The following is an 18,179-nucleotide window of genomic DNA, read 5'->3' as shown; positions in this document are numbered from 1 at the left end:
GGTAACCACTAGTTTGTTCTCTGTATCTGTAAGTCTGCTTCTTTTTTTGTTCTATTCACTAGTTTGTTGTATTTTGGGGGTTCCACATATAACTGTTATCATAGAGAATTTGTCTTTCTCTGTCTGATTTATTTCACTTAGCATAATGCCCTCCAAGTCCATCAATGTTGCTGCAAATGGTAAAATTCCCTTCTTTTCTATGGCTGAGTAGTATTTCATTGTATATATATGCCACATCTTCCTTATCCATTCATCTATTGATGGACACTTAGGTTGCTTCCATATCTTGGCAATTGTAAATAATGCTGCTATGAACTTTGGGTTCTTTTTGAATTAGTGGTTCTGGTTTGTTTGTTTGTTTTTCAGATATATACCCAGGAGTGGAATTGCTGGGGCATACGGTAGTTCTATTTTTAGTTTTTTAAGAAACCTCCATACAGTTTTCCACAGTAGCTACATCAATTTACATTCCCATCAACAAGGTACAAGCTAAAACCTTCATTTAAAAACAAGAACCTGAAGCCCAGGAAGTTAAAAAGACTTCTCTGAGGTCACATAACTCACTGTCGCCACAAATAGGCCTACAACCAAGGATTTCCAATTCCTGACCACTTTCATCATTCCACAAACATGCTGACTTCAAGAAAATCCGATTCTCTTTAGGGTAACTCATTCATCAACAAACTAGAAAAATATGAGGTTGGAATATGCACACCCAAATGGTCTTACGGAATTTTGATTAAAGCTATTTACTTAGAACCCTAAAGTTTCTGATAATATACATAAAGTTTATGTAGGGACTCTGAATCAATAAGTAAGCAGGAAATGACTAAAAAGTCACAAAGATTCCAACCCAGGTTCTAGGGGAAATTTTTTTCAACCAAATTATCAGCTCCTTCCTATTCTTGTAACTTTCTCAGACCAGAAAGCCAACACTTCAATCTCTGACCATTTTACTCACTCCTTTGAGTATGGCCAGGGATCATTTCACCCTTTTATCCCAAGTGTCAAGTGAAACAATAGCCCTGGAAAAGCATTTTCTCCATGCCTACACCCAGGCTGCTGAACACTGATGGGCAAATATCAGAGAAATGGGCAGAATGGTGCCATCATAATAAAACACATGGTTGCCAACCTCAAAAAGTCCCTCCCACACTGCTAGGAATTCCATGTTTCCTCGCTGAACTCTTAACTCTCATTCTTCAGCCATCTACTTCATAATTTCCCTGTCCGTTTCTAATAGAGACATTTGACTTCTGATCCACAGAAATGAAGGAGAGGAAGGAGGAAGAGGAGGAGGAAGACATCAGCCATATTGGAACTTCCTCGTTCCTTTGCACACACGCAGAGATTGATCTGCATCTGCAGCCATTTCCCTCCTTCCTGTGACAACAGAAATTCTCCTGTTTCCTGGCTATGTCCTTTCCCATCACCTCAGAGAATCTCTTCTATCATCATTCTCTTGCTCTCTATGGAGTCCTTTTCATCAGCATTTCAACATAATCAAAGCACATGAACTTGCTAAAAGTCTTCCCTTGACATTACCATCTGCTTTTAGCTACTGCCCCATCCTCCTTTCAGAGAGCCATCTTGAAGGAATCATGTTCACACACTGTCTCAATTTTCTCTCCTCCAACTTACTCAACCTTTGCAAGCCAGCTTCTTTCCCTTCCCCGCTACTGAAGCTGCATTACCAAGATCAAAAGCCTGTAGCTAACTCTTTCAGTGGTTTCTTTCTTTCCAGTTCTAAAGTGGAATGTGTACCAGGTTAATATTTGATGCCAAAATATCTTTGGTTGAGAAAATTTCTTAGGATTCCCATTTAGTTGGAAAGTGAAATCTGAGGCACATGAAAGCCATCAATCGAGAAGAGAAGAATTTGGCACTTGTTTTTGTTTAATTAAACAGACAGGAAGAGAATAGTGTCAGAAAGAGGAGGTGGACAGGATGGGAGACAACAAGATGGCAGAGGATGGCAATAAAGGGCCATTGGGAAAATCCCATAGGCAACATAGCTAAAGTGACTTTATATATAAACATATGTTAGCATCTCACGGGCCTCCTTCCATGTGGCTTCAAACCACCAGGACACAGCTCCTCGACATATGGACATACCTTTAATCTTCTCCTCAGCTCTTCTGCTGAAGAATTTGTCTTTCATGACAAGCTGCTTTCGGAGTTCTTCCTTCTCCAGAACTTTACAATAGTCTAATTATACCACATCAATAATGGAAGAAGCTCCAGTCTTATTTTCGGCAGCATTTACCAATGTCTGTTCATTGACCAAAGTCCACAGTTGATCAAGGTTGATGGTTGGGCAGAAGCTCTGCCAGAAAGCAAGGAAGCGAGAAAAGATTGGTGGAAACATGTAAAAAGGATGTGAGAGCCAGCCTGAAGGGGGCCACACTGGCTAAATTTGGGGCAATTTCAGTATTAAAAAGAAAAATCATGGTAATAGGTAATAATGCATTGAACAGAATAAATGAATCCGTGGGTCTGTAGTAACACCCAAGATACAGAGAGAGAGAAAGAGAGAATGGGAGGAAGAGAAAAAAGGGAGTGAGAAAGAAGAAGCTTTTTTCTTACAGAGGAACGCTATACTGAGAATAGATAAAGATCAGTAGAATTTAAAAGTCACCATTTTCCAAGCACCAATGTATTCATTGTTTCAAGCAAAGATCATCAATTAATGCTCAAACTAATGGGTGAAAGTTGTTGAAGAATACTCCAACACAACATCGAGGCACCCACAGGTGCCTTTACTAAGTAGACCTCTAGTGGACCCACTGCAATTAAAGGATTCAACTTATAGCATCACCAATAACAGGAAAAATTCACATGCTGTGCCTCTGAAGAGGTGTCATTCAAGAGGTGGACGTAACATCTGTGTCATTCAAGAGGTGGACGTAACATCTGTGTCATTCAAGAGGTGGACGTAACATCTCTTATGTAGCCTTGCCAAAAATGGTGAACCTAAATCTAAGAGTGAAGAATCAATAAGAAAATCCAGGTTGTGAGATGTTCTAGACATCTGACATGACTCTTCAAAAATGGCCATGTCATGATAGGTAAGAAAACGTAGGAGAATTCTTCTTGATTAGGGGAAACTAAAAAGACATGTCAACTAAAGGAAATGTGTGAGTCTGGAAGGGAGCTGTAAGGAAAAAAAAAAATATGGAAGACATTATCAGGACAAATAAGGATATTTTAATATAGACCTTTTTTTTAATATAGACCTTTTTTTGTTAGGTAATATATGAAGTTAAATTTCCTGGGTAAGATAATTTCATTATGGTAATTTAGAAGAATTTTTTTGTTCCTAGGAGATACATTTTGAGCTAATTGGGGTAAACTATCATCATGTCTGTATTCACTTTTAAATGACTGAGGTAAAACCATGTGCCATGATCTGAATATCTGTGTCCCCCCAAAATTCACATGTCAAAATCTTAATGCCCAACATGATAGTAATGGGAGGTGGGGCCCCTGGGAGGTAATAAGGTTATGAAGATGGAGCCCTCAAGGATGGAATTAATGCTCTTATAAAAGAGACCTCAGGGAGCTCCCTAGCCCCTTCCATCTTGTGAAGACACAACAAGAAGTCTGCAGTCTGAAAGAGGGCCCCCACCCAACCATGCTGGCACCCTGATCTGACTCCCAGCCACCAGAACTGTGAGAAATAAATTCTTGTTGTTTACAAACTACACATTCTGTGATATTTTGTTATGCCTGAAAGGACTAAGACACTATATATATATATATATATATATATATATATATATATATATATATATCTCCACATTGTGTGTATATACACACATATATACACATGTATGGAGAGAGAGAGAGAAAATAAATGTAGCAAAACATTAACATTAACAAAACATTGTTGAATCTGGATGGAGGGTATATGGATGTTCACTATACTCATCTTTCCACTTTTAATATTTCTAGGTTTGATATTTTTCAAAATAAAGAGTTCAAGGAGAAAAAAATACTCGTTCCTCTGCCTGTATTCCGCAACTCAGTGTATGTGCCTTAATAACCCCAACTGACCAACAAGTTCTGTGCATCACAGCTCCGAATCTCTCCACCAAGCTCTTCTGCACAGGCCGCCCATTGTACCAGCCTTCTAAGTGCCCTGCACCTCCCTTCTGCTCTTCTCCCACCTCCACCCCCAAATCACTTTCCAAAAATACAGCCTTAGTGATTATTTCCAAAGTGCCACTCCCATCACGTCACTCCCATGATTAAAAACATGTCAGTGGCTCCCTGCAGTCCCCAAAATGTCTGTCTCTTTAACACGGTTCCCCAGGGCCCTCCTCATGACTCTGGTTGGGTGCTCCAGCCTCATCTTTTACTCTTCTCCCCTTTGCAGATGAGTTTTCTGACTCTTTCAAACGGATGCCTGAAAGCACCACACTACTTCTGCTCAACTGAACTTTGAACTTCATAACCTCTTTCTAAAAATCTACTCCTCCAACACCCATTTACCTGCTTGAGTGATGCCCTTCCATCAGATGGCAGCCTGAAGTTACTTCCTCCAGGAAGCCTTCCTGGAGGCCCTTTCCAATGTGAGCTATGTGCCCCCCCCCCACATGGCTCACTCTTCAGAGCACTAAGTGATTATAGAATAACTCCAAGTTTACTTGTCAGTATAGCCCTCAGTTGAGGGGAGGTCTGGATCTCAGTGGTTTTTAATTTCCACAGGGTAAACATTCAATAAATATCTGTTGTAAGAATCAATAAATGAATAAACATATTGTTAATATTCTCTCCTATATTGTAGAAGAGGCGTTCATCTGTTTTACCAATAATGGCAAGTTTGGGGACAGGGTCAGACAAGTGAACAATGGTTGAGTTATAGAAAAATACTGTGTAAAATCATGTTGGACAGTTAGAAATAAGTTTGAGTAAAGTTTAGAGTTGTTCACCAAGAGAGAAGAGATCAAAATGGATATCACACCACTTTGGGTGATGTTCTGGTTCTGCCAACAACTCAAATGGACCTGGACAAATCTCTTCTTTTGAATTTTTGTTTCCTCACCTGTCAAATAAAGGCAGTAAAAAATAGCTCTCTATAGTCTCTCTCAATGCTAAAGCTCAGTGAAAGGAAGATGATGGAGAAAACCACTTAACAGAAAGACAAAGTATCTATAAATGGTGCTGCTTCTCAATTCAGCGTCGTTAAACCATACATTTAGAAAACAGCAGCACTGAGTCTTTAGGTGATTGGGATATCCCGATGTTTTAATAAAATTTACCTTCACGTTGAACTGTGGTATAGGGAAGGAGCCCACAAAGTCATCTGCCATACTTCACCCTGCTACAAGAGCAGTTCTGTTTTCCCATAATTGAGACCTTGACACGCACACAAATACGCGTATTTTTCATTTTAGACTATGATCATGCACTGTTCTACAATTTTCTTTTTTTCACTGAACAGTAAATCTTGGCAGTTTTATGTCTTCCTTATTCTTTTTAATAGCTGAGTAGAAGGAGTATGCCATAATTTATTTACCCATTCATTTATTGATGAATATTTGGGCTGTTTTAAATACTCCATTTTATTGTCAGTATTACAATGAGTATTTTCATACATGTGTTTTTCTGCACTTGTCATGATTTATTTAGGACAGCTTGTTGAATTGGAATCGCTGGTTCAAAAAGTATACACTTGGTACGTTTTACATTTTACATTTGATGTATTCCAGAAAACTGCCTCCCAAAAAAGCTTTGATGGTTTACAATCTTAGTGATAGTGCCCATTTCCCCTTTTCTTTGCCAACCATAGTAAATATTATTGATCTTTTTAATCTTTGCTAAGCTGATGAATGAAAAAGGGTGTCTTTTTTGATGAGAGTTTCAAATCCAATTCCTGATGAGTTTGAGTATCTTTTCACACGACTGGCAGCTATTTACGTGGCGCTCTTCCTTGAATGCACCACATATAATATATTAAATAAATTAAATGTAAAATAAAGCTATATGTGATATATGTGCATCTGTGGTTAGAAATGAATGAAAAATATACTGGATGGCTGCAGCATTACGAGTAGTTACTCAGAGTAGCGCAGTTGCTGGGGCTGGACCATCGTAAGAGGGGAATTTCATGCGAAACTTTGATTTTTTACAATGAAAATAACGCATTCCTTCTAACTTTTTTTAATGATAAAAGGACTGTCAAATAAATAGGAATCATTAAAACCAATGAAACTGTGTACAACTGGCTACACCCTCTTTTTCCGTTTGTTTGCTTCTCCTCTTTCTACTCCCAGGAAATCACCCTGCTTCTTTATTTATTGTATCAACTCCGTTGTTTCTCTGCCCCCTTGAAGAATTTCCCCACGATCCTGTCTTGGACCCTCTGCTCCCTCCTCCAGATGCTCTCATTGCACCCATGGCCTCCACCCTCCGGGATCTCGTACTGGCTTCTCTCTGACAGCCTCATCCTCCTACTTGGCTCAAATGGTACTTAATCAGAGCTTCTGTAATTAGGGCAAGGAAAGGAACAGACAGGAGCTATGAGGAGAGAAAACGGGAACATGATAAGGTGCTTCAGCCTGGTTGCTGAAAGAAGGCTTTCTTACAGTGGTATTTAAACACGAAGTATGAGTAGGAGTCAGCTGGAGACTGAGGGGAGGGAAGCAGGAATAGTCCAATCTGAGGCAGCAGCATTTGATAAGTCATAAAACAGGAATGCTGTTAAAGCATTCGTCACTAAAATATGACCAGCATGAACAATTTGGGTAATGTTCCAGTGTCAGATAATTTTGTGAGTGACTTGTTGGAACCATAATCAACTGGATAACTGTGGGAAGAAGAGAGGGGGTTGAAGCGGGAGGCAAGAATTCCCTTGAAAGAAATGGATGTTCCCATTCTTTGCAGCCCTGAGGAAGGAAAGTGGAGAAGTAGGTCTTACATTAAAGCCAAGGAAAAATATTTTCTGGGGCCAATAATCAGTCTGGCCTCCAAGCTCTAAGAAATGAGCAATCTGGTATATTTCCAGGGGGACTGAGGGGCGACAAGTAGCCCCTTGGCCATATAAATGTGGCCAGAAGTGGACCAATTTAGTCAGATATCATGAGAAAGGTCTGAAACAGCATTGTCCAATAGGACTTTCTGTGATGAAGAAAATGGTCTATAATCTTCACTATCCAATGTGGTAGCTACTAGCCACCTGTGCCTGCTGAATACTTTAAATGTGGCTGGTGCTTGTGAGGAACTGAATTTTTTATTTTATTAAATTCTAATTTTATTTCGTTTTAACTTAAACAGCCACATGTGGCTCATGGCCGCCATACTGGATAGACTGGAGCAAGACCTGGGCTCAGATGCGTTGAGAAAATTAGGGAGGGAGAACATGGGAGGTGATGGAATAGAGGAAAACGGTATTCCTAAAAGTCCTCAGCAGAGAGTCAGGCGCCCAGAGAATGAAGATGTAATGAGAGTCTCAACTGTAATCTGACAGTGAGACACGATGAGGGAAGAAAAGATGGGAGGGGCTTGGGCCTGAGCAAGCCTGAGGCAGAGCTTCAGGGCAAGGTCAGAAAGCCCCAAGGGACAATTCAGAGGGCTCCTATTTCTAGCAACAGAGTTGGTGGGGTCTCATCTCATCATTGGGTGTGCTACACCTGCTAACACAAGACAAATGTGAAATCAAAATTGCACAAATTATAGTTCTTCAGCTGTCTGTTTTCTTCATTTTTCTTTTTTAATCTTCAGGAAATTTGAAAAGGTAGGCTGTGCCCTTGGCCTAAAGCTCTGGCTAAGCTGATACACTTCAAATGAATAGCTGTAAGACCTGTTCTGAAAGCACAAGAGAAATTCGAAAAGGCGTGGAGCTGCTAGAACTTGTCACTAAATTGAGCACAAAGGCAGCAGTGTTTGAGGAAGACCGATTTTTCACACGTTGACGTCAACTTCACATGCTTGTGTTCTCGTAATGCCATCATCTGCTAACCTCACCCATGAATTCTAGCAACTCCAACAAAACCACCAAAGAACTCCTCTGTTGTTTCCAATGGGGACCGCTGCAATGCTGTTTGATTTGTCTTCACATTATTACCTTCATGCTGAGGAGGGGGACCTGCTGGGTTCACTGCCTTTCTGCTGCCATCAAAAATAGGGTTTTTTAGATTTCACTAAGGGAGTTGGGGTGAAAAATGCTCTGACCTGCTGCCTTTGTTCAGCAGGTGATGAACTGACTGAGATTGTTGAATGCACTCTGCACTATGGAATAGAGTTATAGATTAAGTTTTTCCGGTTTACTTTCTCACAAGCCTCCACTGAGATGCCTTTAGAAAGGAAAAAAATAATGATAAAAAAATAGCAATAGGTTTTTCTTATCTTTCCCTATTATTCTTTCGCCCTTTCCTGCATTGATTTTATTATAGGAGTTGTTGACTATCTGCTGATTATGCATTAATTCTAAGTTACCAAGGCACAGTGCCTGTGTGCTATTAACTTGACATGCTCGTTTTGTTAATGAAGTCCTTATCCTATGGGATTCCTGGTCCTTAGAGCAAATCCCAAAGGGAGGCTGCCTGATGGCCAGAGGGAGCCACACCATACAGTGGGCTGGAAAGCTGACAATCTACCCTGGAGCCCTGGCTCTGCTCCATGGGGTAATTCAATTAAATATCCTTGAGCTTCATTCTCTTTATGTGTAAATAGGAAAAAAAATGTCCGCGCATTTCAGGCTGGTGAAAGGATCAAACAACATGATACCTACAGAAGTGCTTTATAAAATCTTACCATGATTCAAAGATATTAAATTTTTACTCATCATTTTTACCTACACTGATTTCCAGAAAGAGCTTTTGTTCAGTTACCGCAGAAGGTTCATTGGCAGTTGGAGCATTAAAGCAAAGATAAAAGAACAAGAGTCGTCTAATGAAAACAGAAGATAATTGTTACAGAAAAATCTATGTTAAGAATAGTTGTATCAACTGAACACTAAATTTAGCTTTGAACTTCCTGGCAGGAAAGGCAAAACACAAAACACCATTAGGCACATGACTTTTCTTAATCTACAAATTGAAGCACTCTGGTTTGTTAGGAGAGATGGAAATTCTCCTCTCATTAAACTCTAAGGATCATAGATGGATTGTTTCGTGGGCACACACCTGCCTCCACTTTATAGTTGCCCCTGCAGTTGGGATGTGAGGCTGGCTCACAAAACCCTTGCCCCTTCTCCTTCTTGCTCTTCCCTCTGCGACTAGCTTAACATATGGCCAGCGTGGAAGATGGAAGGTGCCAGGTACCAGAATCCCTACTTGGAGCTGCCCACTAATTAGAAATATCTGCTTTCTATTTCATAAAAGCAAGAAAGAAACTTCTATCATGAATATGCTATTCTGTATTTTACATAGTTTGCACACTCTATAAAAAGAAAGATTTTTGAATTTTGAACTTTATCGGATACCACCATATACAGAGATTTTAACTATCTGTTTTACTTTAAAAACATTTTTTAAGGAACTTTATGGACTGTCTCATATTTTGTCAGAAACAAACAAAATCTAACAGTTCTGAGGAAAGGAAATGAAACAAAGATGGGTGATTTTATTTATGCATTTGAGATGGTGATGTCTGGGGGAGAAAAGGAAAAAGCAAGAGATAAGAATAGTTCTTGTACAAGAGACATGTTCAGGAAGTCCTGTCCACTTGGGTAACTTAATAGGGAAGATACAATGTGCAATGAGAAGGCGGGTCCCTGATGAACTGGAGGTCCCTGACAGCTTAGAAGGAAGGATAAACAATGGTAAGGCAGGAAAGGGCTGAGTTGGACTGTCTGTACTCCCATCGAGTCCAGCCTGCCTGGCAGGGCATCAGAACCCCCAGCTCTGTCCTGTTGGTACAAGGAAGCATTGTTCACAGACCCTGCTTTAGAACCCGTCTACAGGAATCTTGAGAATTATATAAAGATAATCAAGTATGAAGATACCATAAATTCTGTGGATCTAATCATTTATTACAGCTCAAGCATAATTTTCAGACCTGCAGACTGCCTCCCGAACGTCTCTGGCCTTTTGAGATGAAGTCAGCACAAGCGCATTGTGCTTAGATTCCATTCACCCCCAAGAGGGGTTGGTTCTGAGAACCCTCCCGGAACCTCTCTGGGGACTTCTGGTAGGATTTTTACCATGCCTTTCTCACACTGAACAGCTCTGGCCCTTCCTACTTTAAGCACAAATAGTTCACCTTCTACATGTGGGTTGGGAGGTTTCATTCGTAGCTATTTAGACTAGAGATTTAGCAGGGCTTAGGCAAACCGCAGCACGGAGTAGACAGGGTAGGGCCAGGCCTTGGCTCTGGGCCCACAACCAGGGCCAGAAAGGACATGCCAGGAGGTGATACTGCAACCAAGCAGGACCCTGTGGGGCCTTCCCAGGACAGACCTCCCTCCCCCATATCCTCTGCGTTAGCTCCTCTCTGAAGTACTTAGATAATAGTATCTGATGCACATTTCCTGAGTTGTTTTACAGATATGAAAACCCAACCAGATAGAAGAAATTAACTACTTGATGATCATGAGCACACAGCCCCCAGACCTACTGGCACCTAAGAATTGATAATGTTAATCCCTGTGACTCCCCTGTTATCATGCCATTAGCCAATCAGAGAATTGTGCAGGAGCTGATCACATAGCCTGCCACCCCTTTCCTCACCTGGCCTTTGAAAATGCTTTCCTGAAACCCATCGGAGAGTCTGGATGTTTTGAGCACTGGATGCTCAGGACTTCTTGCTTGGCGCCCTGCAATTTCCTTCTGCACAACCTGGTGTCAGTAGATTGACTTTACTGAGTGCAGACGAGTGGACTCAAGTTTGGCTTGGCAACAATACAGACACAGTTGCTAAACAGGGGCAGGTCAGGACCCAATCCAGTGAGGCCAGCAGTGCAGGCAAACTATAGACCCAGGCCAAATAGACAGCAAGGCTTCCAGGATCAGAGAGTAGACTGCCCTGACAGAAAGCGGTCAACGACGGAGAATTCAAGGAAAGAAATATTCAGGAACCTACAGTAGCCACAATCTTGGAAGAAAGTCAGTATATACTGAGTCTCAGTGGGGCTCTTCCAAAATTCCATTTCCCTTGGACCATAATTTTACTTCTTGAGATTCCTATATAATCAGCAAATCACAGCCATCCTTCCTTACACAGTACTGGCTTTTGAAGTATCTAAGAAAACGCAAAATATGTTTGACATTAAAATAATATGAATATCCAGAGACTGTATCATTTCTCTGAGACTTCTAAGTGCTATAGGAAAGTTTGAGTAACAAGCATTTTACAATTCTATGAATAATACCCATCTCATTCCCTTCAGGCTGATATACGGTTTTTGGACACATCACTTAAAAGCAAAAGAAATCCACAAGTTACTCTTCTAGGACTTCTATCCAGATAACTTCTTTGTCCTAAAGGAGAGGATCAAGACATCAGTAAAATCTTTATCATGCTAATAAAATATGAAATAAGAGACAGAAAGACAATGTTTTTGTGCTCTTCTTGTGAATTTGTGTCTTTGCCACTCATTGCTTCCGCTTCCTACTCCAACTAAAAGGAACGTAGAAGCATAGTTGTGCTATTCAAAGCTTGTTTTTTTAGGGACATCTATGAGTTAAAGTTAAGAGAATGTTAAAAGCTACATGGTTCAGCCTCTATTCACTGACTATATAATACCCATGTTAACTGAGTACGTTTTCTGTGTCAAGTACTCCTCCAAGTGCTTTCCAGATAATATCTCATTTAATCCTCAAAACAACCCTATTATCCTCATGATAGAAATACAGAAAACTGAGCCCCAGAGAGATGGAGTGGTTTGCACAGTCACACTGTTAAGTGGCAAAATCGGCATTTAAATCCACGAAGTCTGACCCCTGACTTTTAAACACTAAGTGATTCTGACTTATTTATATCATTATACAGTAAATGTAAGTATTCTAGCTTTATTCCTAAATGTTACTACTAAGATTTATATGGCATGTAATCTCATTTGGAAATATATGTGAAACATTCACTACACAACTCAAAGATTCAACCTCCAATTTTTTAATTAAGCATTGCTACTGCCATTTAAGGACATGGACTTTACCTAATACCTGACAACCACTTCAGCCCCAAGTAAACAATATGGGTACAGAAAACAAAATAAGAGGTAAAAGGATCAACTGCCAGACTCTTGGCATTCCAAGAGCACGTCCTTAGTGATTGGACAACAGATCCTTGCCTTTAGAGTTTTGTGTTGCAGGACAGCCACTGAGGGCAATTTTCCCTTTTATAGCAATTACACCTGTGACCTGTGGGCCCAACACTCATGACAGATGGACTGGACTCCATTGAAATCATCCAGTGCCTCATTCATCTCTAGGTATCCATGCTGTGTATGGAAACTGTGTTGTCTCAAGGGCCTAACTTTTATTCTTGGTAGTACATTTGCCGTTGGATCATCCCACTCTGTGTCTGTTGAGTGTGTTAAAAATGGATGGATTTCCTTCTGTCTTGAAATATGCCTGCGCGGCTCAGTTTCTTTTTTAAAAACTGTCATCAGATTCTCTAGCTTCATGCAAGCTCGGACTAGCAATGGCTTCTCCCCTTTGGTCCATCAGTAGTACCTGCTTTTCCAACTGGTTAATTTCAAAATAAGTGATCCAGCTTTTGCAATATTTAAAGTAAAAAATACATATATCTTGAGATAGAATTGTCCGGTTTCACTTGGGTTCAATCCGGACAATCAGTAATTTGAAAAGAACACCCACCCCCAACCTTCTGTAGCAGTTTCACTGAATCAGCTTTACAATGTCGGCTCTCCTAATAAACCCCAGCATTCAAATTCTTTGTGTTCTTAGCACCAGAACAAAACTGCCACATTTCTGTTCATTCCAGAGTCAAAGCTGTCATAATCTGCTGTTGCGTTTTTCTGAATGTCCTCAAGCTGTCAAAATGTTTCCTATGTCTATCAAAATATGCCAGATTCATCTGGGGCATTGGACATGAGCAGCACGAACATCTAGCAGACAAACAGGGTTGGGTAAACTCAAAATATATGGAGACTAAAAGGAGAAAAGTACAGGGCAGCGCAGGTTTCTCCTACTAAATAGGATAGATTGTATTACAAAGAAATGATTGATACTGTTGGGACATTAATTCATCAACACAGGTAGAATTTAACTTATTCTACAAAACAAGGGTATAGTAGAGTTTCTCAGTGGTTAGTAACTCTTTTTTGGATAGGAAAAGATTAAAATTTCTGCCAGTTAGAAGCCAATCTAACGGTTAGATTTCATCATACATTATTAACTTCAAGGTGATACTCCAAAATATTGTATGTCTGTTTCAAACGAATATGACATTCCCAAGCACCCCCGGAGGACACTCGGAGGCTCTGAGGTCATAATTTAGCCAGTGTAATGAAGTAGAAAGGATGGGGTCTCATGTCTACCTAAGTTCCACAGCATGGAAGATCACTTCCTCCTCTCAGCATGAGAAGCTAGAGATCATTTTGACGTATGTTGTTCATTAGCGTAGCTGCACAACTCCAAATTAAGACAGAGAGTAGGAAACCATTTTATAGTTAAAATTCCTAGGGTTTATTTTATATGTAGAATTAAAATAAAACTTTTACATTTTGTTTCTATTGGCATTGTTCCAATATTTTCAAAAGGAATGGGGAGGCTGGTCCCTCACACGGAACCACAATCAGCTCTGAAAGCAGCCGTGTCACTGGGGGTGAGGCAGGAGGGCCTGTCTGCACACCGGAGGTGCGCATTTACACTTGAAGTGTGCTCCTTCCATGTGACATGCGAGGGCAGTTACCACTGGGAGTCACCCTAGAGATCTGGCTTTCTCCTCTCACGACTGTAACTTTCTGTTTTCCAAAACCATGTTGATCGCTAAGAAAAATCTTGTCCAAAAATTCATCTTCCTTCCTTGACGGTCATGATATTCCACAGCAGCAATTTCATACTAAATAATATCATTTGACTCAAAGAACAAAGAGGTAAAGTTACTCTGGTGTTAAACCCAAGTCTGACCAGTTCTTTTCAATTCCCTGTTTTAGCCATTAAATGTTTTTTTGTTTTTTGTTTTTTAATTGAGAAACTGTCTTTCTGTTTCATCCCGGTCTCCTTCATGAACAGTGCAAACTCTCCCGTAAATAAGATTAACACATACCTGGAAAGCCCGCTGTATTTGGACAAAGTCGCCCACGCTGAGTTGGTTTTCGAGGAAGGCTGTGCCGACGTCTTCCTCTGCAGGCGCGCCTTCTGAAGTTCTCTCCCGGCCCTTCGGTCCAGGCTGGGACCTGCGATTGAACTCCTGGGTAGCATTCTGGCAACTCATAATGGCTTCACCTCTTTTCAGCAGCCTTCAACTCTCTCTACAAGTTTCTTTTTTTTTTTTTTTCTTTTCCTCAACAAGTGCCTTTGAAACGAAACAACTTAGCAATAGAATTCCAAAATAAAAGTACATTTCAAGGCACTCAATTAAGAGGTCAAATGTTCAAGCCTCCCCTCTCCCCCAAACGTAGGGAATGAAAGCTCTCAACACCCACACTTTCTTAATTCCACAGTTTATTTTCAAAATCCACAGTCAAATTGTTTTAAAACACCCCTTCCTCATACGCTGTTTAACCTGGCTCGATTTAAAAAACGTGTGAAAGTTTCCCCTGTGTTTATAGCAACTGACACAGAGCGCAATGTCTAATACTCATTTTAAATACATTAGGAAAGCAGTTTCTCAAAACCTCTTTGACTAACCTTGCTTCTATTCACATGTTGTGGTTTTAAACTCCACTTTCTTGTCTGGAGGCCTGAGTTAGGTGACAGAGCTGCTAGGTTTCCATCCCAGTGAAGTGCTGGCCAGCGAAGGCCACCTTCCCTGCAGCGCGGGCTTGTTTGTTCCCTCAGCCCGCTGCCTCTGTGTGCCTCCCGGCAACCAACAAAAAGCCAACGGAAACTTTTCCTTTTCCTCCTCCCCTTGACCTCCCAGCTAATGACTGACCTCAGGGTTTGAATATATAATGTAAATGGTGAGTCTTTTAAAAAGGACTGTTCAGCCCACTAACTCATTTTTTTTTAAACTTCGTCACTGTATTGTTTAAAGATAACTTTTATAAATATATTTTCTATGAAGCGTGTTATGTATTATGAAGCAAGATGATTAGTCAAAGAGAGCGATAAATTTAGGAATTTCATGTTTTCCGTATTATAAAAAAGTTTTATTCTTATTTAATAAGAATCCATTCCTAACTTATGGTGAAAAAGAATATGAAAATGAATATATGTATGTACATGTATGACTGAAGCATTATGCTCTACACCAGAAATTGACACATTGCAAACTGACTATCTTCAATAAAAAATACATATACAAAAAATAAAAAATAAATGATTTTACACCTTCAAAAGAAAGAATCCATTTCTGACATTCTCTTTGCATTTGTTTCTATGCATATAAAATGGAGACGGTTAACCAACGTGTTCAATTCACTGAAAATGTGGGGGGAAAGCAGAGCATCACATAATATAATAAATCTTACGATAAAACTACTTACAGGACCATCAGCTAATATTAATGGAAAGGAGAGGGAAAGGAGCCATTAACGTGTTGTTTTAGGATTTACCCTGTGCCGGGCACTACACTAAACACTTTGCATTCCTTATCTTGTTAAAGCTTCACAGTAACCCTGCAAGGCAGACAAGCTCCCTCTCCCCACACAGATGTAGAGGTGACAGAAACGCCAAAGGCAGTGCAGTCAGTAAGGTGTGGAAAAAAGCGGAGTGGCTCCCAGCTTCGGAGTCTGCCCGGTAGATGGATGCCTTCTCTGTACCTTATTCTCGTCTCTGCAAAACTGAACGTTTGTCACTGGATATTCTCTCAGTGCTCCCCCGGCAATACCGTTCTGTGAGCTGGTGTTCACAGGCACATGGTGACACAAAGTACATCCCCTACAACACAGAGATGGAAGAGCCCCTCAGGCTTTCCTGTGCCAGTTTTGAAAAAAATGGAATATCATTCCTGCACCCATTAGTTCATCCATCTCTCCATGATTCATTCCAAAAGCCATTTACTCAGAACCTCCTGTACCTTGAGTCCCAAATTGGACCTCGGGTCTACCCCCAGGGGGTTTACAGTCTTGTTGGAGCAACTACCTGTTTGGTGCATCTTGCATGCCAGTTCCAACGTCTTGCTGTTTACGGTGCTGTGTGGGGAGGAAAGCTGAAGCTGCGTGTAGACACAGAGGAAACGAGTGGCATTGTAAATTACAGATGAATTATCACAGGCACAGGAGGGCCGATGGGGGCATGTTTACCACAAACTTGGTTTTCCTGGTTTAGCTCTGCATGTAAATTAGAAAAACTTCTTTAAGCCCTAATATGATAAATTCCCCTGAATTATCTCACACAGGAACAAAATTTGTCCCCTTACCATCCTAATTAGTGAATTAATAATAGTTTCGGTCAGCTGGAGCAGTCCCATAAATGTTTTATAGTGATACTCGGGAGAGCTGGGCTTAATTCCACAACCGACACTAATGAGGGAAGGAAGAGGAAACAGAAAGAACATTCTGTGGAGCTGCACCAGGAGAGGTAGGTGTCCCACTGGCTGACAATGCAAAATTCTCTAATTATTCTAAGACAGTCGAACCGCCTGGCCTACTTAACTTTCATAAAGAGGCAGCTCTAAATGTTCTCATTAGTCAAACCAGGAGAGGGTAATGAGTAGCTAACAAATTACTGAAGAAGTTAATCAATTGACACTGCTTTCTTTCTGTAAAATCATGACATTCAAAATCATTCTTGATCATAAAGTCTTCAATGCCTGTAACTTTCTTTGTAACCATGTGGTTAATTTTCAGGTAAAACTTCCACCGCTTTTTCTGTAAAGTCTGTATCTAGCCTCTTGCCTGTACTGAAATGTACCTTCTTGCTTGCCAGGAATTAATGATGATGTTGGGAAAATCTGCCACGTGCCCAGTCCCATACCAGGCTCTGTGGGGAACGGCGCAGCGATGAAGACGGTCTGTGCTTTCAAAAAGTAGAAGGTTGAGTCTGGAGAGAAAGCTGACTGACCCACCCTTGCTCCCCATCCTGTAGGGAACAGCAGACCGTTGCCAGCACAGTGGAGTGCCAGGTGCCCGAGGGGACAACAGAAGCCAGTAATGTCCTCTGGCTTTTCCCTTTTCTGGAACCTTGGAACTGAGACTTTTTCCTCCTGAACAGACATCACCATGGGTCCTTATCACAACTCCCAGTCCAACCCCAAAGCCCTGCTCTCTTCCTCCCACCAGCACAAATGCAGACCTCACCCTTCCTCTAAATTTCCCTTCCCTTTGTTTGCCCTCCCCTTACACTGAGGCCTATTCTTACTAACAGCCTTGACTTTACCTAGAATTCTCCTTCCACTTCCTCACTTTGACTAAAGCCAGCTCCCCACCACCACCACCACTAACCTGCATTTGCCACCAAACTATCTCAAGTTTGAGGCTGCTTCTTGTCCCAGCCCCCGTTCCCTGGGCCCAGTGGAAGGGTGTCTTCTCATGGTCTCCTTGCTTCTTGAATACACATCTTCCCAACAGGGTCCCAGAGGCCAGACACCAACCCCCTTGCAGCCTCCAGCTCGGTTTATACACCACCTCCTCCCAGAGCCTAAGAGGAAGCACCAGCCCTGCCTTTGGCACCTTTTAAACCCTCAGTAAGTATTGGTTTCTTTCCTTCCTTGTTCCGGATCCTCCTAGTTCAAATTAATTACCTCTTCCACTCTGCAACCACAGCATCTTGTTTATACTTTAACCGCAGCACTTTTTCTTTCTGCCTTGCAATATAGTTCCGTCCCTGTGTACCTCTCTCTCCCACTACATTAACTCCCTAAGAACAAGGACGGTACCTCGCTGACGTCCTACAGCTTTACGTCGCCCAAAATGGAGCTTCGTACAAGCTACACGGCAGTGCACATGTGCTCATTTGTAAACCCGGATGGGCTGAAAGTGAAATTCTACTATGGCTTTGAGTTTTCAGGGCAGAGTTCTGGAAATGGTGGCGTTGAGTCTGAAACAGAGTCAGAATTCCACACGCACACACACACACACACAAATGAATGAGGGAAACAAAACTTGGGATTGTGTCTTCAAGCCTCTTAGAAGAAACGTCAAGCAACGCTGAAACAAAGCATTT

The 18,179-nt window shown here is 41.2% G+C and overlaps 1 protein-coding gene across 1 annotated transcript in view; it reads right to left on the bottom strand.

The window, feature by feature from the left end:
- The window catches only part of WDR49 (WD repeat domain 49), a 121,682-nt gene extending 106,714 nt beyond the window's left edge, over positions 1-14,968 (bottom strand). The window contains exon 1 of the mRNA XM_032484883.1: positions 14,179-14,968. Coding sequence (XP_032340774.1) covers positions 14,179-14,346 — 168 coding nt within the window. The 5' untranslated portion in view covers positions 14,347-14,968. The remainder of the gene's footprint in view (positions 1-14,178) is intronic.
- Between the last annotated feature and the right edge of the window lie 3,211 nt (positions 14,969-18,179).

Source organism: Camelus ferus, chromosome 1, assembly GCF_009834535.1.
Source record: "Camelus ferus isolate YT-003-E chromosome 1, BCGSAC_Cfer_1.0, whole genome shotgun sequence".
NCBI lineage: Eukaryota > Metazoa > Chordata > Mammalia > Artiodactyla > Camelidae > Camelus > Camelus ferus.
The sequence above is the reverse complement of the archived record's forward strand: the minus strand, read 5'-3'. Positions and strand labels throughout refer to the sequence as shown.